The sequence below is a fragment of the Heterodontus francisci genome, chromosome 37, assembly GCF_036365525.1.
Source record: "Heterodontus francisci isolate sHetFra1 chromosome 37, sHetFra1.hap1, whole genome shotgun sequence".
Classification (NCBI taxonomy): Eukaryota; Metazoa; Chordata; class Chondrichthyes; order Heterodontiformes; family Heterodontidae; genus Heterodontus; species Heterodontus francisci.
This window is the reverse complement of record NC_090407.1, coordinates 4519151-4541094: the sequence shown is the minus strand read 5'-3', so window position 1 is coordinate 4541094 and position 21944 is coordinate 4519151. Positions and strand designations below refer to the sequence as shown.

General features: G+C 40.2%; 1 protein-coding gene across 10 annotated transcripts in view; it reads left to right on the top strand.

The window, feature by feature from the left end:
• mib2 (MIB E3 ubiquitin protein ligase 2) overlaps positions 1 to 21944 on the top strand; it is a 246169-nt gene that overhangs the window by 176149 nt on the left and 48076 nt on the right. For all 10 annotated transcript variants that reach the window (XM_068016900.1, XM_068016901.1, XM_068016893.1 and 7 more), the window contains 4 exons: positions 4462 to 4568; positions 6484 to 6678; positions 12058 to 12200; positions 14924 to 15031. In XM_068016900.1, the coding sequence (XP_067873001.1) occupies positions 4462 to 4568; positions 6484 to 6678; positions 12058 to 12200; positions 14924 to 15031 (553 nt within the window). The remainder of the gene's footprint in view (positions 1 to 4461; positions 4569 to 6483; positions 6679 to 12057; positions 12201 to 14923; positions 15032 to 21944) is intronic.

Genomic DNA, 21944 nt, shown 5'->3' with positions numbered 1-21944 from the left:
GCATCCGTGGGAAATAGGTGTGTATTGACATTGGATATGAACAGAATGAAGTAGCCTACAGAGATTCAGTGTCGAGACTCGCACATGAATAATTGTCCATCGGCCTGGGCAGCATCCAGCACCCGTGGATATATACAGCAACGGAATCAATGTTTATAGGAGGGACTGAGTAGCAAGTTCCATGCAACATTGAGGAGCAGGACTGAGGTGCAGCAATGCATGTGCTATTGTAGTCAATATCACTGACAAGTCACATATAAATCAAACCACAATGGTGCTCTAGTGCTGGCATGGGAGGCAGACTGTTGGTCAATAAATATGACACACGAAGCAAAACAGTGTTCCAAAATGTCAGTCTATCTTTATAAATGGCATGAAACGTATTCCAGCAACTCAAGATTCATGTTACAAGATGGAAACCAAATTGGATTTGGTGCTTGGCAACGAACCAGGCCAGATGGCAGATCTCTCGATGGGAGAGCATTTCGATGATAGTGATCACAACTCCCTGACCTTTACTATAGTCATGGAGAGGGATAGGAGCAGACGGGATGGGAAAATATTTAATTGGGGGAGGGGGAATTACAATGCTATTGGGCAGGAACTGGGGAGCTTAAATTGGGAACAGATGTTCTCGGAAATGCACGACAGAAATGTGGAGGTTGTTTAGGGAGCACTTGCGACTGCTGGATGGGTTTGTCCCGATGAGGCAAGGAAGGGATGGTAGGGTGAAGGAACCTTGGATGACGAGATGTGGAACAGCTAGTCAAGAGGAAGACGGAAGCTTACTTAAGGTTGAGGAAGCAAGGATCAGACAGGGCTCTAGAGGGTTACAAGGTAGCCAGGAAGGAACTGAAGAATGGACTTGGGAGAGCGAGAAGGGGACATGAAAAAGTCTTGGCGGGTAGCATTAAGGAAAATCCCAAGGCGTTCTACACTTATGTGAGGAACAAGAGGATGGCTAGAGCGAGGGTAGGGCCGATCAGGGATAGTGGAGGGAACTTGTGCCTGGAGTCGGAGGAGGTAGGGGAGGTCCTTAATGAATACTTTGCTTCAGTATTCACTAGTGAGAGGGACCTGGACATTTGTGAGGACAGCGTGAAACAGGCTGATATGCTGGAACAGGTTGATAAGAAGGAGGATGTGCTGGAAATTTTGAAAGACATGAGGATTGATAAGTCCCCGGGGCCAGACGGGATATACCCAAGGTTATTAAGGGAAGTGAGGGAAGAGATTGCCGCGCCTTTGGTGATGATCGTTGCGTCCTCACTGTCCACTGGAGTAGGACCAGATGATTGGAGGGTGGCAAATGTTATTCCCTTGTTCAAGAAAGGGAATAGGGATAACCCTGGGAATTACAGACCAGTCAGTCTTACGTCGATGGTGGGCAAATTATTGGAGAGGATTCTGAGAGACAGGATTTATGATTATTTGGAAAAGCATAGTTTGATTAGAGATAGTCAGCATAGCTTTGTGAGGGGCAGGTCATGCCTCACAAGCCTTATTGAATTCTTTGAAGATGTGACAAAACACATTGATGAAGGAAGAGCAGTGGATGTGGTGTATATGGATTTTAGCAAGGCGTTTGATAAGGTTCCCCATGGTAGGCTCATTCAGAAAGTAAGGAGGCATGGGATACAGGGAAATTTGGCTGTCTGGATACAGAATTGGCTGGCCCATAGAAGACAGAGGGTGGTAGTAGATGGAAAGTATTCAGCCTGGAGCTCGGTGACCAGTGGTGTTCCGCAGGGATCTGTTCTGGGACCTCTGCTCTTTGTGATTTTTATAAATGACTTGGATGAGGAAGTGGAAGGCTGGGTTAGTAAGTTTGCCGATGACACAAAGGTTGCTGGAGTTGTGGATAGTGTGGAGGGCTGTTGTAGGTTGAAACGGGACATTGACAGGATGTAGAGCTGGGCTGAGAAGTGGCAGATGGAGTTCAACCTGGAAAAGTGTGAAGTGATTCATTTTGGAAGGTCGAATTTGAATGCAGAATACAGGCTTAAAGACAGGATTCTTGGCAGTGTGGAGGAACAGAGGGATCTTGGGGTCCACGTCCATAGATCCCTCAAAGTTGCCACCCAAGTTGATAGGGTTGTTAAGAAGGCGTATGGGGTGTTGGCTTTCGTTAACAGGGGGATTGAGTTTAAGAGCCGTGAAGTTATGCTGCAGCTCTATAAAGCCCTGGTTAGACCACACTTGGAATATTGTGTTCAGTTCTGGTCGCCTCATTATAGGAAGGATGTGGAAGCTTTAGAGAGGGTGCAGAGGAGATTTACCAGGATGCTGCTGGACTGGAGGGCATGTCTTATGAAGAAAGGTTGAGGGAGCTAGGGCTTTTCTCATTGGAGCGAAGAAGGATGAGAGGTGACTTGATAGAGGTGTACAAGATGATAGGCATAGATAGAGTGGATAGCCAGAGACTTTTTCCCAGGGCGGAAAGGGCTATCACCAGGGGGCATAATTTTAAGGTGATTGGAGGAAGGTTTAGGGGAGATGTCAGAGGTAGTTTCTTTACACAGAGTGTGGTGGGTACGTGGAATGCACTGCCAGCGGTGGTAGTAGAAGCAGATACATTAGGGACATTTAAGCAACTCTTGGATAGGTACATGGATGATAGTAGAATGTAGGGTATGTAGGTAGTTTGATCTTAGAGTAGGTTAAAGGGTCGGCACAACATCGTGGGCCGAAGGGCCTGTACTGTGCTGTACTGTTCTATGTTCTATGAAACAGTTCATGTTGGTGTTTATCCTCCATTTGGGCAAATAATTCCAATCACCCTAACTCATCTTGTTCCCATATCCCTTCAACCCTTTTTTCCTTCATCAACCAATCTAACCTTGAATGTTGACATAGCCTCTGCCTCAGAACTCCATGTGCAAAGAGGTTTATCCTGCTTTCTGTTCTAAAACTCTTACATTTAATTGTGTATCTATGGCCCTCCTTCCTGACCCCTCAACTACTGGAAGCAGTAGTTTGGTTCCATCTACCCTGTACTATCCTTTAAAATTTTTTAACCACTTCAATATGTTGCCTCATAAACTGTGCTGTTCTAATGAAAACAGACACAATTATTTGAGTCCTCCTTTGTATTTATATTTCCTCATACCAAGCAGCTTCCTGGTGAATCTACATTGTGCCTGCTCTATAATTTCAATACACTTCCTATGGTGTGGAACCCAAACTACACACATTGCTCTAACTAAGATCTTACTAAGGTTTTATATTGCTCATCATTTTCTCTTGGTTTTTGTAATGGTTTTTTTTAAAGCCAAACCTAGAATTCCATTAGATTTTTTTTGCAACCTAAACCTGGGACATTATCTTCACTGTCCTGTAAACTGCACCTGCCACCCCCATCCCTCTGCTCTTCCACAGCACCAAGCCTTCCATTCAGAGCATAATTACTGCTGTTACTTTAAAAGCACCACTGAGTGTACTGCAGAGTCTGTTTGATCTGTTCAAAGGCTTTCAATGATACTGACCCAGTTCTGGCCTGCATTTGGATTTAAGAGTCAATTCAGCTGGGAAACATAGCAGTTGTTCCCTAACTTCCCCCAAGTCACCACCTCTGTACAAGGTCTGACTCCTGACTCTTCCCACCCATGAGTCACAACAAGGGGTTGGCACAAAGTCAAATCAAGATCATCATCAGGGATCTGGGACTACAAGTTCATTTAGACCAGAAATGCTTTGTGTTGGGGAAGCCTTTGCTCTGTCTTCCCAAAGTCAGCACTTATGCAGGAGAAGAGGAGGGTGGGGTGCTGGAAATAGTAAGGGAAGAGAAATGTATTACCTATTACAGTATACATTGTAGACTTTTACATCTGATTTCCACTTAAGTACAAACCTTAAATGTCTCAAAGTTCCTTGAAAGAAATAATATTTGCAAGCAATATTTTATCTGTCAAAAGCCATCCTTGATGGGTAAACTGCCAAACTGCCAAAATGTCGTTTGATTTTGCTTTAACTGTATATTTGTCATGGAATATATTCTCTGTGATGTGCTTTTGACAGAATTATTTATCCAGTAGAAAATTACTGAAAATAGTTTGCTTTTTTTCAGGATCTATTTAATTTTAAGTTGATAATTAAAATTGTTGGACAAATCCATATTTTATATTGGTCATTTAAATTATTTGTTTGTAATGAATTGTAAATGACACTAGTTTATGAGAAGGCTTTCATGACAACTAGAAAAGATTATCAAATGACCAACCATAATTTACTTGACACTTTTAAAATTGTAGAAGATTTCTATCTCTTAATATTCACATAATTAAGTTCATTATCTGAAAATTAATTTCTACCAAGTTATAATTCTGTCCATTAATTAAGCCTGAAGCTTTGGAAACTGATATAATAATGTGTTTTTAGTAAATTGCAATACTATATCATTTTTATTGTAGGCTCTTTGATTGCAGCGTTAATTTTTAATTTCTGTTTTTTCTCTTTTTGCAGTGTTCCTGTTGGTCCTCGGCAGAATTTGCCAAGAATTGTACTAAAGGGGATCTTCCAGGGTAGTAAAGTTGTTCGAGGGCCAGATTGGGACTGGGGCAATCAAGATGGTGAGCACATTGTTTTCGTCAGTTCAACTGAACTATTAACAATGGCAGGAGGCGATAATAGCTGACACCTTTTGTTTTATGATAAAGAGCCACAGAGAATTGCACATATAAGATCCACACTGTTTCCTCATTTGCATACATTAATCTTTTCTCAGTATTCATTCAAAGAAAAGTAATGAAGTTAATTATAAAGAACATTTACTGATTTTTAATGAAACATAGGATAATGTTTGATCCTTTTAGTCATGGTTGTCAGCACAATACCTATTTAGACTCCCTAACAGATGGCTGGTTCCTTCAGGCTAAATACTATCTTATATAACTTTGTGCATAAATGATTATGTATTCCAGTGGTCACGTAACAAAACTGCCAACGTGGCACTTAACCCACGCTTTTTGAGGAACCTCAATCTAGTGGTATTCATAGTTTTATGCAATCTGAACTTTTATAAAAGGGAGATTCTGATGTAAAAGGGATGTGAACCCACATTTATGCTTGTTTCAAACTGGTACAGTTGCGCCCTCCTGACTTTATTCTGGTATGGATTCTTCCCAGCACTGTTGGTATAACTGGAGCTTATTAATGCTGTTGTTTATTTTTGTCTAACACTTGGAGAGACATCATTACTACATAAAATTGGTTCCATCCAGCAAAGTGACATATTGGGAAATAAAAACTTACTGTCTTCATTTGAGCAATGGCCAAGATGTTGTCCTGCCACTTCAATTAATTTCTTTAAGCAATTATTGAGATATCTGAGGAAATGGCTACTCTTATAAAACACCCTGTGATACTAATGTAGGGACACTTAACATATTGGCTTGAAATTCTTCTCTCCACAATTTTAGTGGAGGCATTAACCCATGACTTCCCTGAAATTGCAGAGAGAGGAATTTCAGGCTGTGACTTTTGAAGCTTGTATGTCAATATTCCATAGTGTAATTTCAGGATCACGATGTAATTTTGAACTCCTGTTTGGGGTCACCCACAGAGAAAAGCAGTGTCTTGCAGTTCATTTCACATCATCATGGTTTCAGGTGTTGCAGTTAGACCTTATGTTGGTGAAGTCCGTGGGTCTAGGCAACATCAATATTAAGTGAGAAAGTTTCAATAAGCACCTTCCTGGAGGTTTAAATCTCATTAGCCAATGTTGAATCAGCAACTACCAGACCCCCAGAGTGAAGGGCTAAACATGTTTTGTTTTGAATGTAATAAGAGAAGTGTTCCCCAGTGGAATAACACATTTAGCTACTATGCTTCTCCAAAACCCTTTCAGAGTTCTTGGGCTGACTGAAACAGAAGTGGTTTGGAACCATTCAGGACATTCGGTTGATCTGTTTTACTGGCTCATTACCTAAAGAAAAACTCTGGACAGTGTTTTATACAATCTGTGGATTAAGCTAAAGTAACAAATTTAGAGTCTGTTCCTGTTCAAACTGTGCTAGATATTTTGCAGCTACTAACCTGTGCAGTCAACATGAACCTTTACTGGTCTTTTTTCCTGAATGGAAATGAAGACTGAAGTAACTTGTTTACTCTGGACAACCTGTTGTGTGATCTTTGAATGTGACCTACATGGGGACCCTTATTGATTACAAACTTGCATGCAGATAAGTGTCAATAATGACATGGGGGTTTGATTCTACTTCAAAATTCACATGGTGTTCACACTAACAGATTCTGGCACTGCTTGGTAGTTATGGTTCCAAGCCTCCGATTTTGGTCTTTTTACCCTGTGCTAGATTTAAAGGTCTTTTATCTCTTAATTTCACATTTTATATTTTAATATGGAGCAGCTGGAAACTCACATTAACTGCTTCGTTTAACCCTATGCAGCAAAGAGTCATTAATTATGAAATAGTTGAAGGAACTTTCTTTTTACAAAAATATATAATTAGTCATTTTGCTTTATAGGCGGCGAAGGCAAAATTGGGAAGGTAGTTGATATTCGTGGCTGGGATACTGAGTCAGGACGAAGTGTTTCAAGTGTCACCTGGTCAAACGGGACAACCAACGTCTACCGAATGGGTCACAAAGGGAAGGTTGACTTAAAGTACGTCACAGATGCTGCAGGAGGCTACTACTACAAAGACCATTTGCCAAAACTAGGTATGTTTAGATTGTTTCTATAAGGTTATGTTATCCGATATAAACAGAGAATGTACATTGAACAATGGATTCATATAGACCCTTTATTGACCCTGAGGTCCACATCGTAAAATGTTTTGTATTCTATAAAAATGCTGATCCCAACTCCCAATTTGGTTTTACTTAACTGCATTACTAATATACTTTGCATTTCCTGATGTACAGATTTTACATTTTTGACATGAAAGCTTATCTCTAAGTGGGTGGCGTTGTGTCTGTTACATGTACCTCTTTGGTATTTTGAGTATAATGTTAGTCCTCTCTCTTTTGTGTTCCCAACTTCAGGTAATAGCTCCAGTACACTGGGCAGTCCAGTAGTGCAGCACTTTGTATTCACGTTGCTGCCCATGATAAAATCCACACAGCACGTTGCCAGTCCCACATAAACGCTGGACCCTTCTCCGGAGAGAGTTAGAGGATCATCTAAGTTTAATCAGCTTGCACTGTTCAGTTATACCCTCTGGTGGTTAGTTATCAAGATGCATTGGCAGAGCCTTGAAAGCAGGTCAATTACTATCTTTCCCAGTTGTGGAATAATCTGAGTTCCAGGGAACTATTATTGCCTTGGAAAGGTGACGAAGATTTATTCTTTTTTGAAGGGAAGAAGTCTAAAATCAAACCAATATGATGCCTATATTTCTATTAAAATTGCAGCTTTATCAGTTTAAATCAAGACCATGTACTAATGACTGTCTTGATTAATAATTGAATAGTGCTGTTCAAAGCAACCTGCTGGCACTGGATCTTTATTTTGTAGCTTTAGTAAGATTAAAGTGTTACTAGCTTGCTTGTTGTGAGGAGGAGCAGCTATGAATCATTTCTGTTGCAATCACATTTTTGCAAAAATGATTTGTCTCAGTATTTTGCAAGCACAGGTAGAGGTCAGCCAAACACATTTTCGTAGACTTTGCCACTTTAATGTTGTAATATGTTTTATTTATTTCTAACATTCCCTTATGTTAAATCGTAGACATTTTAGTACAGGTGGAGGACATTTGGATCATTGGACCAGTGCCAGCTTCACATCGGAACAATCTACTCTAATCCCATTCCCTGCTCTTTTCCAGTGCCTTTTAATGTTTGTTTTTGTGTTTTCCTAGCTCCCTCTTAAATATTGTGATTGTTTGAACTTCATTGGCCATTAGTGATGACACATTCCATATTCTGAGACTCTTTTGCTGTGGGGTTAAATTATTATTACTATTAGAAGCAGCAAAAAAAGGAATCTTAAATTAACACCACCTTGTTACTGAAACACAAACCAGTGGACATACTATTTTTCTATTTGCCATTTTATGTATTCTTTGCTCCAGTGAATACTGCCCTAGCTTTTCCAAGTATTTCTTCATAACCATGTTTTTTGCTTTCTGGTATCATCCTGGTGAATTGCTCATGGCTGGTAACATGCTTTCTAAGAAAGGGATATCTGAAACTGTGCACAGTACACCAATTGTAACTTAATCAGTGCCATGAGTAGGGTTACCATCACTTTAGTGTTTGATGTTCAACATATAAACAACACAGATTCCCATTTACCCTTGTTATGGCATTTTCGATCAGTAATCTGCTTTTAAAACTGTCTGTGTAATTACATTTAGATCTTTCTGTTCATCTACTCCTTTGAAAAATGTACCATTTAGTCAATATGCTCTGTTCTTTTTCCAAACTATACTAATTTACATAAAACTAGAATACTGCAGATGCTGGAAATCTGAAATAAAAACTAAGTGTTGGAAATACACGGCAGATCTGGCAGTATCTGTGGAGAGAGAAACTGAGTTTTTATACTACTTTACATGTGTCTGTGTTGAATTGCTTTTGCTACATTCCAAACCTGGCCTCCTTTGCACTCTCTCACATTCTTACCCACAGCTTGCTATGCTCCTACTTTGGTATTGTCTGCAAATGTTGATATTGCTTCTATGTATATCATTAAATCGTTTATGTTTGTGGAGAACATGAGATCCTGTACAAATCCTTGGGCATGTTACTAGTCATATCTTGGTAATCCAAGAAGCATCCAATTTATTCCTATTGTCTGTTTTCAATCCTTCAATATACCCAATAAAAGGGCTGTGAAACATCGCATGCCATTACTAGTTCAAGGCCCCTTTTCAAAAGTAAACAGACTTTGATTTTGCAAATGGTTCTAGCAGTTAGAGAACATTTGGATATAAATCAATACAGAATAAACATATGTGTGCATAATTTCATTGGAGCACATGGTGGGTTTGGGGTAAGTGAGTACTGAGTGCATGGGTATATGAACTCATACATGCACATAGAGTAGATTTGATTACTTATGAGAAAGACATAGGTCTGTGATGAAGGGGCATTTGGCTCAATGAGCTCACATGTCTTGCACAGTTTACCATGTCATAGACACTATCCAGCTTGCTCATTTCTCTGTAAGTAATACTTCCATGGAGGAGCTCTGTGAAATTTCTCTATCCTGTTAAAGGCACAAAACTGCAGGATATTAATCTTGAAGCCCACACTGTTCAAGTAGTGCCTGTGAGTTATCCACAGCAAGCAGAAATAAAAACAACTCATCAGCAATTTCAAAAGATTTGCGGGGTAATGTTGCCTCTGGGTGATGGTGTAAAATGGGTAATATCGATTGAGACAGCAGTCATCCATGTTTCCTGATCTTTATTTCCATTGACTTCTGTCCTAAATCTGCACTCAACAAGCAGCTCAACGATAGCAAGGAGTGGAGATCAGCCAGTGAAATTATTCCAAGCTTAGCACCTCCTACCGGAAGTATTGTTTGGAAAATGATGCAAACATCTTCTATGCTTTAGGAAAACAGAAGAGCTCTGAAATTCTCAGCTTTACTAACGTGTAATTATGTAATCTGCATAGGGAAGGAGGAATTCTGGTTTGAACCCAGTTTTTTCAGATCTGCACCCCTTTCTGCTCTAATATTCCCCTGGTAGTGATGCTTGCTGTGCCTGCCCCTCCCCCTCCCCCATCTGTGGCCATGTCACTACAAGAGTGGGATAGGGGAATTGCATCAGCCTTCCTAAATCCTGGCTGCTCTGCCTGAGATTTCTCTGTCACGCTGGCGTGCAATTCATGCCAGGTCTAAATGCTGGTGGAAGTGAGGCCCAGCAGCTTCACAAATGTTGATTTCTCTGAGGCAATCTATTGAAAAGCAGGACATTTGAATTCCAGGACCTTTAGCCCTTTTTTGGGGAGTTTAGGCTGCAGCATACTATTGTACAGTACTACAGCAAAACTCCTTCTCCTGCCCTGCTCCCAATGTAATAAACATTGCAGGTTCTTCCGCAGGATATGCAGATCAAATAAATAAAATGTCATTAAGTTTAATTATGCAGTCCATTTAAAGTATATACATCAGTAAGTGAGAAACGACCAAACTGTCATTACTGTGTCTTCAAATTAATGATCAGTAACTTAAGGATAGTTTTTTTTTAAAATAGGCTCGGTTGTCATCTGCTGGATCATGTGAATAATTTGGAGCTCACCAATTTGTTTTGCAAAGTTTTATTGAAAACTTGTCTCTCTTAGTACTGGCGTTTAATCAACAATGATCACAGAACTTTGCTATTCTGAAAAAACCAAAATTGCAGCAAAAATATTCAGTTGTTTTGTGCCACATGTTAAAGATACTTTCAAGTGAAAACCAACGCTGTTTTAATTTGAATGTTGTGGAAATATTTTTAAATACATTCAAAGTATGCATTTTTGCATATTGAATAAAGTGGTGTGTAAGACAAAAGAAACCTTTGCAATTTTTATTTTTTTATCACATACATAATATACTTTGACCAGTTGAGCACTGGGAGCACATTTCAGAGTACAGCCTTTCTGTAAACACAGCACTTCTGGAAGATTGACAGTAATAGACAACAATAATGGACACAGTAATATTAGGCTGGGTGATTGAAAATGATATGAAGTTGCTTTTGCAATCTTTGATCCTTTAGTTGCGAAACAGTACTCATGAAAGTGTGCTATTGCTATTTAGTAACCCCTTACTCTTTATTGTCTTTAGCTTTTTAAATCTTTCTCAGTGACGGCACCCACACTCTGAGTCAGAATGGTATTGGTTTAAGGCTCACTCCAGAGACTTGAGCACATAATCTAGACTGATACTTTGGTGCTGTACTGAGGGAACTAAACCAAGGCCCTGTCTACCCTCTCTGGTGAATATTATAGACTGATACCACTCTGTGAGTAAGACAGGGGAATCCTCCCAATGTCCTGACCGACATTTATCCCTCAAACATCGTCAGCAAAAATTGACTATCTGGTCATTTATCTCATTGCTGTTTTTGGGATTGCACTGTGTGTAAGTTGGCTGCCCCATTTCGCTACATGACATTCCCTATACTCAAAAGTAATTCATTGCCTGTGAGACATTTAGGAGCATCCTCAGATCATGAAAGCTGTGACAAAATGCAAAATCTTTTTAGACCAAGTACTGGACTTGTTTTCTTGCAGCTTTTTTCATAATTCATGTTCTGATGAAAGGTCACAGACCTAACATGTTAACTCTGTTTCTCTCTCCACAGATGCTGCCAGACCTATTTCCAGCATTCTCTGTGTTTATTTCAGATTTCCAGCGTCTGCAGCATTTTGCTTTTGTATTAGTGGTCTGGTTAGAGCATCTCTAGTTTAACCTAAATTCTGCTTTGTCAACAGTTGTGGCAGTTTTTCAGCTAATACAGTTTTAGTCTTTGGAGCAGCTGGGACTGAACAAGCAAGTAGTGGCAAGATATGTAGAGTCATAACAGCACAGTAAGAGGCCATTCGGCCCATCGAGTCTATACCGGCTCCCTGTCGAGCAATCCAATCAGTGTCGTTCCCCGCTCTATCCCTGTAGTCCTGTAAGTTTATTTCCCTCAAGTGCCCATCCAATTTCATTTTGAAATCATTCATCGTTTCTGCTTCCACCACCCTCATGGGCAGCAAGGTCCAGGTCATGGTCACTGTGCAAAAAAAAAAGTTCTTGCTCACATTCCCCTGCATCTCCTGCCCAAAACCTTAAATCTGTATCCCCTAGTCCTTGTACCGTCAGCTAGTGGGAACAAACTTTTCTTTATCTACCCAATCAAACCCGCCATAATCTTGTGCACCTTTATCAAATCTCCCCTTGATCTCCTTTGCTCCAAGGAGAGTAATATCTGTAGAGAAATACAGACTATTTCTGAAATCTCTCAATTTTTGATTAGCTTTCAAATTGTAAAAACTAATTTCATGTTGAGGTTTAATCCAGCATTCAGTAGGTTGTTTATTTTAATGCAGAAATGTTGCCACGCTTCTCAAAATGATCTTGAGCTTCTCTGGTTGAGATTTCCATTCTTCTTTCAGGAGAACATGCTGAACTCCCCAGGCAGGAGAGTGCTGACGGCCACTCATTCCAGCATAATGACAAGGTGAAATGCCTTCTTGAGGTAGATATTCTACGGCAGATGCAGGAAGGACATGGGGGATGGAATCCTAAAATGGCTGAGGTAACCCTGAATGCTGCAGCATCTCTGAAAATTCCATTCTTGCTGGGCTGGCAATTTTTCAACATTTTCTGCTCACAATCTGTTGATGCCAAAATAAACTGATTATATATTCCATAAATAAATCTATATTGGTGTTAAGAATCGCTTTGTTGCTGTATTTGGTAACCATAAACAACAAAAGTTAAGTTCTAAACATCACTTTAATAGTTTAAAAGAGACCTTTCAACTCTGCTCGTCCTTTTTTACTCCCTTCCCCGTTTATTTTTGGTTTAATTTTTAATTTAACCACCTCCATCCGATCTTCCTTAAGTTTAAAGCACTGTACTTTAGATCCTATCTTTCATTTAAGAGGGGGAAGCAAATTTTTAAAAATAAATTCTCTCTCTCACCATCTCTTCTTCCAATTTTAAAAAATATTTTGCTTTTACCTGATTACAAATTAATATAACCCCTTCACTCTTTTTAAATTAATTTTTGGGATATTGGCAAGGCTGGCATATTCTATTTTTATTTTTAGAAATTAATATAGCCCCTTCATTCTTTTTATAATTAATTCTCAGGATATCTGTGTAATTGCCAAGGCTGGAATTACTAGTTGCCCTTCAGAAGGTGGTGATGAACTGCTGCCTTAAACCGCTGCAGTTCGCGTGGTGTAGCTACTCCCACAATGCTGTTAGATAGGTGTTGCAGGATTTTGACCCAGTGACAATGTAGGAACAGCGATATATGTCCCAAGTTGGGAAGGTGTATGACTTGGAGGGGAACTTGCAGGTGCTGGTGCACCTACTGTCCTTGTCCTTTTAGGTGGTGGTGTTTGCAGATTTGGGATGTTCTGCTGAAGAAGCCTTGGCGAGTTACTGCAGTGCCTCCTGTAGACAGTACACACTGCAGCTACAATATGCCAATAGTGGAGGGAGTAAATGTTTAAGCTAGTGGATGGGGTGCCAGTCAAGCAGACTGCTTTGTCCCAGATGGTGTTGAGGCTGTTGAGTGTTGTTGTAGCTGCACCCATCCCGGCAAGAGTATTCCATCAGACTCTTGACTTGTGCCTTGTAGGTGGTGGAGAAGCTTGGGGTGTCAGGAGATTAACCACTCATTGAGAAATGCCCATGAGGTGGCAGATTGTGGTGGTATACAATTCTGCTGCTGCTGATGGCCCCAAGTACCTCATGGATGCACTGTTTAGAGCTGCTAGATCATTTCTTAATCTGTCCCATTTAGCACGATGGTAGTGCCACATGACGTGCTGGAGTGGGTCCTTAGTGATGATGGGAGTTTGTCCCAACAAGGAATGGTAAGTGATCACTCTGACCAATGCTGTTATGGGCAGGTGCATCATGAGGAGAAAGTCAAGTAGGTTATTCCCGCACGTCTGTTCTCTCATCACCTGCTGCAAGACAGTCTGGCTGCTGTTTTATTCAGGGTTCAGCTAGCTCGTCAGTTGTGTTAATACTGAACCTCTCCTGCTGATGACATTGAAGTCCTCCACTCAGAGCTTTTTGTGTGTTTTTGCCACCCTCAGTGCATCCTCCAAATGGTGAGCAATATAGAGGAGTACTGCAATATAGAGGTGGTGGGTGGTAATCAACAGAAGGTTTCCTTGCCCTTGTTTGACCTGAAGCCATGGGACATGATGGGATCCAGAGTCAAGACTGAAGACTCCCAGGTCCCCCCCCCACCCCCAGCCCCCTTTTCCCTTCCCCCCACGCCCCCCCCCCCCCCCCCAGCCCCCTTCTCTACAATCATCCACTCTAACTTTATGTCTCTCTGACGCTGGCCTTTAGTGCGTGCTCCCCCCACCCCACCATTGGCATCTATGCCTTCAGCTGTGAGGGTCCCACAACCTTGAATTCGCTCCCAAAATGCTTCTGCTTTTCACCTGTTTCTCTTTCTTTAAGGCCCTTCTTAAAATCCACCTCTTTAACCATGTTTTTGGGAACCACTGCTCATATCTCCTTTGACGGCATCCATTTTTATCTGATTATACCTTTATGAAGTGCCTTGAGATGTGTTTCTGTTAATGGCGCTATATAAATGCAAATTTTTATTGTTGCCCATCTTCAGTTGCCTTTTGCTAGTTTGAGCTTTTCACTTTCATTGAAATAATGTATATTTATATGTCCATACTATTTACTATCTTGTATACCTTTGTAAGGTCCCCACAGTCACCTCCTTAGGCAAAGTTTCACCAGGCTTCCCTCATAGCCGGTTATAGCAGGCTCATGGCTCTTATTCGAGCTTAGTGTTTGATTTGTGTCTTTGTGACAAAAAATTGACAAGGCACCCAAGGTGTTGTCTGACTACTGGCATGAATCTCAAAATAGATACAGTGATGATTAAAAAAGAGCAACTGCTAATTTGGCAAAAGTTGAAAAAACTCAGTAATGAAAATCAACAAGAAAAATTAAAGAGGAAGAGAAGGAAAAGGAAAAGTCTGAAGCCAGTCCAAGAAATGTGGTCGAGATCAAAAGTTCTCAAAGTGAAGGGCTTAAAGTGACAATTAAACATTGCAATAGTAAGGTTGATGAGAACCCTTTATAAACAAACCAAACACTAGCTGTGCTACATTTGTGACAGTTTTTTGATAATTGCAGAATAATCCTTTTCAGTTGCATGGCATAGAATGAGAACAGGACAATTTTTCTGCTGAATAGAATTTTAGTATGGCACAGTTTAATCTTTTGCTGTTTTGAATGTTCCTCCCCCTTTTCTTTATTGTACAGTACATTGGTCGGACTGGTACAGTGCACAGAATAACAGACCGAGGAGATGTGAGAGTACAGTACAGCAATAACATTCGATGGACCTTCCACCCTGGAGCTCTTACAAAGGTACAGCCAATAGTAGAGCCTCTTATCTGGAAAACCTCTTGCACTAGTGGAATAAGTGTCACATTTAACCACAATAAGACAACATAAATAATTCAGTATTCCAAACAAATGCTGTTCTCATGTGTGTTTCTTAATCAGCCCAATTTGTGATTAGTGTATTACGATAGTTTTGATTTAATCTTGATGTGAGCTCTCCAATTCAGGACTCTGAATTATTATTGATCTTACATGGCGTACAAGTTCTGTACGTTACCTGTTTTAAAGCACTGCAAAAGGGGAAGGATGGGAATGCAATATAAGCAGGCAGTAAGCAGTTGATGTCCTATTGTGTTATATTTCAGCAAAAGAAAAACAGGCCGTGACTGAAAGGGTTTGGTTTTTGTCATTGTCAAACCAGTTTAGTCTCACTGAACACCGAAGAGGAAGCATGTGTCTTATCAGCTTGCATTACCGATATACATCCATTCTACTGTTAAGAAAAGGGCTGTGTCCATGGAGGAAAACTGCAGCTTGGAATATTTTAATAATAAAGGGGGCTATATTTGTTATCACCCATTTTTGAGCGCATATCTGATGCTACCCTTCCCTCTCGTGCCTGAACTAGTTGTCTTAAATTGGTCCTCGGGCTTAACTGGAATAGTTGGGTTAGGTTGCTGGCTTTCGCCATGCCACTTGAAAAAGTCTCCCCCGTGGCCCAATCCAGTCTGGTATCTGGTAACTCCTGGAAGGATCGCATCAAGATAAGCGTGAAAGAGTTACTTGCATTTTTGGTGGCAGCCTCCAGCAGTCCCTCTAAGGAGGGCTTGTTTGGCTGCTTGTAGACCACGTATTGCTGAGAGGAGCAGGAATAGTGCCTGTTCAACTCCAGGCAGAAAATTCCATGTAGGGTTTGTGAAACAGGCCTGGCCGTTGTTTCCGCACTGAAATGAGGTTAGCACTCGTTTCAGGCAGCTGCCTACAAAAAGACTGACGACTTTAGCAGTGGTCTAGATCCGTGTGTGATTGGATGCACCTTTCCCACTGCTATATTTGTTATTGGTGCACTTGTTTTATGGGCATAAAGCAAGTGCAACATTGTTGAATTTCTACCCCAATTTGTTCACTTTTGAAACAGCATCCAAGCAGCGATCAGGGTGAAGAGCTTAATACTTGTGGGGACTCAGATTTCATCCAGTTTAAAATTTTTATGCTTCAATATTTGTAGCAGCTAAGCAGCTTCCCTCGTCTCCCATTAGGGTGCAAATCAAGACTCCCTTTAAAATCTGTCCTGCAGAAACTGCTGGGCAGCATTCTAACCCGCAGCCTGTCTAAGAATGCCTATCCACCATCATTCAACCCAGAACATCGGTTGTGTTGCTCGTGAATGGGAATCCAGTCAGCTTCTGATAGTTATTGGTCAACTTGAATTATATTTGTTGAACTGTGAAAAGTGTTAGTTTGTATTATAAGCATGAAATTAAAATGAATAGCTGCTAATGGTCTCAACTAATAATTGAAATGATATTTGTCTGTTGAACAATCTTTTCTCCAAACAGAATAGAAAATGAAATACCTTAAACATGCTGAGGCAAGAAAATCTTTTTGACATTTAGATTCTATCTTAGATCAGATACTTACACAGAGTTTAATAGCCAGAATACAATACATGAAGGATTTATGAGGAATAAAAGATTAATCCATTCATTGATGGGACCAGGAGCTGAGGTAGCAGCTTTCAAAAGAAAATCATTAATGCATATCACCAGTCAAAGTCAAAGAGAGGCACATAAAGCATTTATGTCCATCAATAATTGTCTAGTATGAAAGTTGGGTAGTCACAGTCTCAAAAATCATCCAGGCTATTCATTTCCTGGGACATGTACACTAACTTACACTGAAACACTGTGGGCAAAGGAGCATTACTTGTACAGTGTTACATTGCCATTGTTCAAGGGCAGCAGGAAATTGTCACCTATTAAACATGTACACTCATTGAAGGATGTTTGGCATGCAGTTTTGTTTATGGTAGTTTTTCAAGAGTTGTTAGCCACATAATCCAACTGGTTTCGAAGTCTACTGGCAATGTTCAAATATATATGAAACCTGTACAGTTAGGACCAATTAACCTGGGTTTAATCTGCACCTATAGTTTGCCTACAATTATGAGATAACTATCATTTATAAAGGGATCTTTCCCCTATCATGTGCCATTAAATGCATTGTGTACATTGCCACTGCATGAGGGAAAATTGGATAGAGGGAAATGGGCAGTGTGTGAATATTTGGATACATGATATTGTGTCGGCACAAATTCAAAATGCATCCATTTACACAGATGAAAACACTTAACTCTGTGTCAAAGGAAAAGGCTGATCAATGTCTCATCACTGCGTCATTCAGTAAAAGCAGCCAGAGCACACATCAAGATGAAAAAGCCCAAGCCGTGTTTTAATTTAGATCTTCTGCTTTGTTTTGTAGGTTCAGCAAAGCCCAAGTATTTTGACAAATTATTAAAAATGAATTGTTGATGACATTTTCCTTATTGTATAAATGTTCATGTTGATCTCCCATGGGATTAAACATGGTCAGTCTCTCATGTCTTTGTGTTGCATTTTCCCAATGTGTCTCCTCCTCTTCTGCCTTTCCTCTGCTGTTTATTTCCCCTCAACTCTTTGCTTCTCTCTCTGTCTTTTTATTTTTGTCTGTGGTGTGTCGTTTCTTGGTGTGATGGGGGAGAGGAGCCTCCAATGGCAGCAAACAACATTTGGGGTGGGGTGTCTGTACTTGGGAAAACATACTTTCTGCTTAGTGCAGGTCTGTTTAAATTGCTATACTTTAACAGAGACTGTCTCGAACATTTTGAACTTTGAATTAGAGGCAGTTGTCAAAAATGCCATGCAGGAATTGAGTCTGAAGTCTGGATGAACTTGATTGATTAAGGTTTAATAGCATGATTAATAATTATTATTCCCAGTTCTAGGGAAACCAGGATAAGAACTGCAACATAAATCGTTTTTTTAATTTTTGAAAATATTAGATAGAGTAGATAGAGAGAAACTATTTCTGCTGTTTGGGGAGTCTAGAACAACGGGATTTAGTCAAAAAATTAGAGCCAGACCTTTCAGGAGTGAAGTTAGGCAACACTTTTACACACTAGCGGTGGTAGAAGTTTGAAACTCTCTTCTGCAAATGATAATTGAAGCTAAATCGATTGTAAATTTGAAAACTGAGATTGATACATTTCTTGTTAACCAGCGATATTAAGGAATATGGAGCAAAGGCGGGTATATGGAGTTAGGTTGTAGATCAGCCATGATCTAATTGAATGGTGGAACAGGATCGAGGGCTTAAGTGGCCTCTTCTGGTTCCTGTGTTCCTATAAAGACTGAGAGCTCTTGATTGCATAAACTACTGCTGCTTTCAAGTCGAGTTAAATGTTACTGACATTTTTAGTTTCAACATCAAAAAATAGATCAAAGCTAAAGAATTTGAGGATGGACTCATGGATCTATGTCAAATTTGAACGCTTAGGAGATCATTTTTAAGCTGAGCTTATAAGTAAAGTCAAAATATATATTTAAATATATACTGAGATTGAGTGTTTTTAGAAAATGTCTACACAGTGTAAGATTTATCTAGTGTCAGCTTGGGTCAGTTGGTAACAACGTCACCTCTGAGTCAGAAGGTGAAGAGTTCAAATAAAGCTCCAGGACTTAAGTATAATCTTGAAATTTGCAATTGTAATAACGATGAGGCTGTCAACGCTCGCTGTTATTATTCTGTAAAACTGACAGCAACCTCTGGTGTCCACAAATGCACAGTTAAACGCAGAAATCCAGAATTTGTTATCACAGAATCGTTACAGTGCAAAAAGAGGCCATTCGGCCCATCGTGTCCTCACTGGCTGAAAGAGCAATTCCCTCAGTTCTGTTCTCCCTTAACCCTGCACATTCTTCCTTTTCATATAACTCTCTAATTTTCTTTTGAATTCTTCAATTGAACTTGCTTCCACCATGTTTTTAGGCAGCGAATTCCAGACTTTAACCACTCGCTGTGTGAAAAAGTTTTTCCTCATGTCACCTTTGCTTCTCTTACCAAATACTTTAAATCTGTGCCCTCTCGTTCTCGATCCTTTTAGGAGTGGGAACAGTTTCTCTCTATCTACTCTGTCCAGGCTCCTCATAATTTTGAATACCTCTCTCAAGGGTGATGCCCAGCTTCTCCACAGGGTGTGCTGTTGCAGTCTTCGCAGATGCAATCAATACAGAATTACTGATTTGACATGATCCTCAGCTTTTTACATACTGTAAAAACCATTGAATATGTTGAGCCTTGTTCAGTCAGGAGTATCTGAACTTTTAACAGTGTACTAAGTCAGAATTACTCCTGAACAACCTCTCTGACCCTAAAAAACTAATTTTACAAGTGTGAAGTCTCATTCCCTCAGAACATTTTTTAAAGTTTGTAATTTAAGCTTCTCCCTTGATCTCATCATCTACAGAAATCTTTGCATTCTGTACAATGATTTAAATGCAAATATATATCCTGCTTTTTTCTTCCTGCTTTGCTGTCTGAGAATTGTTCAGTCTGATTGGTTGATCGGTCCTGCTGCTGGGCGTCAAATTCAAACTGACTTTGAATAGAGGAAATCTGCGCTCTAGAGCCTGCTAAAACCTTGTGGGAAGTTTTTCTTGAGGTCAACGACGAGTGTCGTCCCTTTGTCACTGACCCCAAAATCCGGGCCATTATCTGGGTTGGCACTGCTGTGCAATACTAAGGGAGTGCTGCATTCTCAGAGTTGCCGTTGTTCAAAAGGGATGTTGAACTGTAGCCTCTTCCTGTCCAACTGCCCATGTGTATAAGATAGATATTAAAAATCCAATGGCATTATTCATAGTAGGGAATTCTCCCCTTATCCTGGCGCTATTCATTCGAAATTAACTATACATCCACTTACTGTTTGTAGATTCTTGCTGTATGCAATCTGACTGCCAGTTTTTGTCTTTATAACAATCACTGTGTTTCAAGGTAATTCATTGTGTAACACATACTTTAGGCACTTATGAGATGCCATACAGATGCAGTTGATAAGGTGCTATATTCTAAATTCTCAAGGGGGTGTAGGAACATTGAGACCTGCGGGTATTTGTGCACAAATTGTTGAAAGTGGCAGGGCAGGTTGAGAAAGCAGTTGCAAAAGGCATACTGGATCCTGAGTTTTATAAAGAGAGACATAAAGTAACAAAGCAAGGAAGTTATGATGAACCTTTATGAAACACTGGTGTGACCTCAACTGGAGTATTTTGTCCAATTCTGGTAAGCGCACTTTAGAAATGGTATGAAGGCTTTATAGAGGGTGCAGAATATATTTACGAGAATCGCTGAGGGCCTTCAGTTACATGGATAAATTGGAGAAACTCGGGCTGTTCTCCTGGGAGAAGAGAAGATTGAGAGGATATTTGATAGAGGTGCTCAAAACCATGAGGGGTCTGGACAGAGTAGAGAGAAACTGTTCCCATTGGTGGATCGAAAACCAGAGGACACCAATGTATGGTGAATGGCAAAAGAACAAATGGCAGCGTGAGGAAAAACTTTTTCATGCAACGAATTGTTAGGATTGGGAATTAACTACCTGAGAGTATGGTGGAGGCAGATTCAATCGTGGCTTTCAAAGATGAATTGAATAAGCACCTGGAGAAAAAATTTGCAGATTGGTGGGGAATGGGCTGGAGAGTGGGACTAGCTGATTTGCTCTTGCAGAGATCTGACATGGACATGACGGGCTGAATAGCCTCCTTCTGTGCTGTTACCATTCTATGATTCTATATAAATGTAAGTCTTTCTATGTCTACAAAACTGCATGAAGCAATAGAGAGCTTCCAGTACTTCCAAAACATCAATAACTATAGTGGAGAGGAGGACTTAAGCTTTACTGATATTAGGTTTTTATGGTGTTGCCTCTATTTTGGACTGGCTTTACAAGATCAAAATCATACTTTACAAAGAGAATTTAAAGTTTAGTGTAAAACATTTTAGTTACAAATAACATGAGGTAACTATTGGTGCAAAACATAATCAAACCACAGATCATGTCTGCTACAAAATAAGTCTTAGTTTTTCTAAAAAAAAATTATGCTGCAGCAAATAAATGGGAGAATGTTTTATTCTCCATAATTAATGACCGATTAATGAAATTGCTGCTTTGAAATGTACATTTTCCGAGTATGAGAGTTTTGAACATGTGATTTTATTCGTGGGTTGTTTTACTATAGGGAAGAGCACGTACATTCTCCTGATTTGTACTCTTAGACTAACAGCATTTACAGTTACAGTCTCACTGATCTGTTTAATTTAGAGATACAGCACTGAAACAGGCCCTTCGGCCCACCAAGTCTGTGCCGACCATCAACCACCCATCTATACTAATCCTACACTAATCCCATACTCCTACCACATCCCCACCCGTCCCCACATTTCCCCACCACCTACCTATACTAGGGGCAATTTATAATGGCCAATTTACCTACCAACCTGCAAGTCTTTTGGCTTGTGGGAGGAAACCGGAGCACCCGGAGAAAACCCACGCAGACACGGAGAACTTGCAAACTCCACACAGGCAGTACCCAGAATTGAACCCGGGTCGCTGGAGCTGTGAGGCTGCAGTGCTAACCACTGCGCCACTGTGCCGCCCTGGGTTATCTGACTGGGTTATTCCAGGAACTTAACTCTGCTCAAAAATATAGACCGAGATTATTGTGTAATGCTGATTTAAGACTTTGAACGTCAGCATCTTGTGCCTCCTTTTCAACAATGTTTGAAGGCCAGCTCAGCCTGCATTAGGAAAACTCGGGTTCACTCGAAATTAATAAATTAGCCTATCATTTGTATTTACAATAACCAGGCAGCTGACTTCAGTGGGAAAGTATGTTGGTAT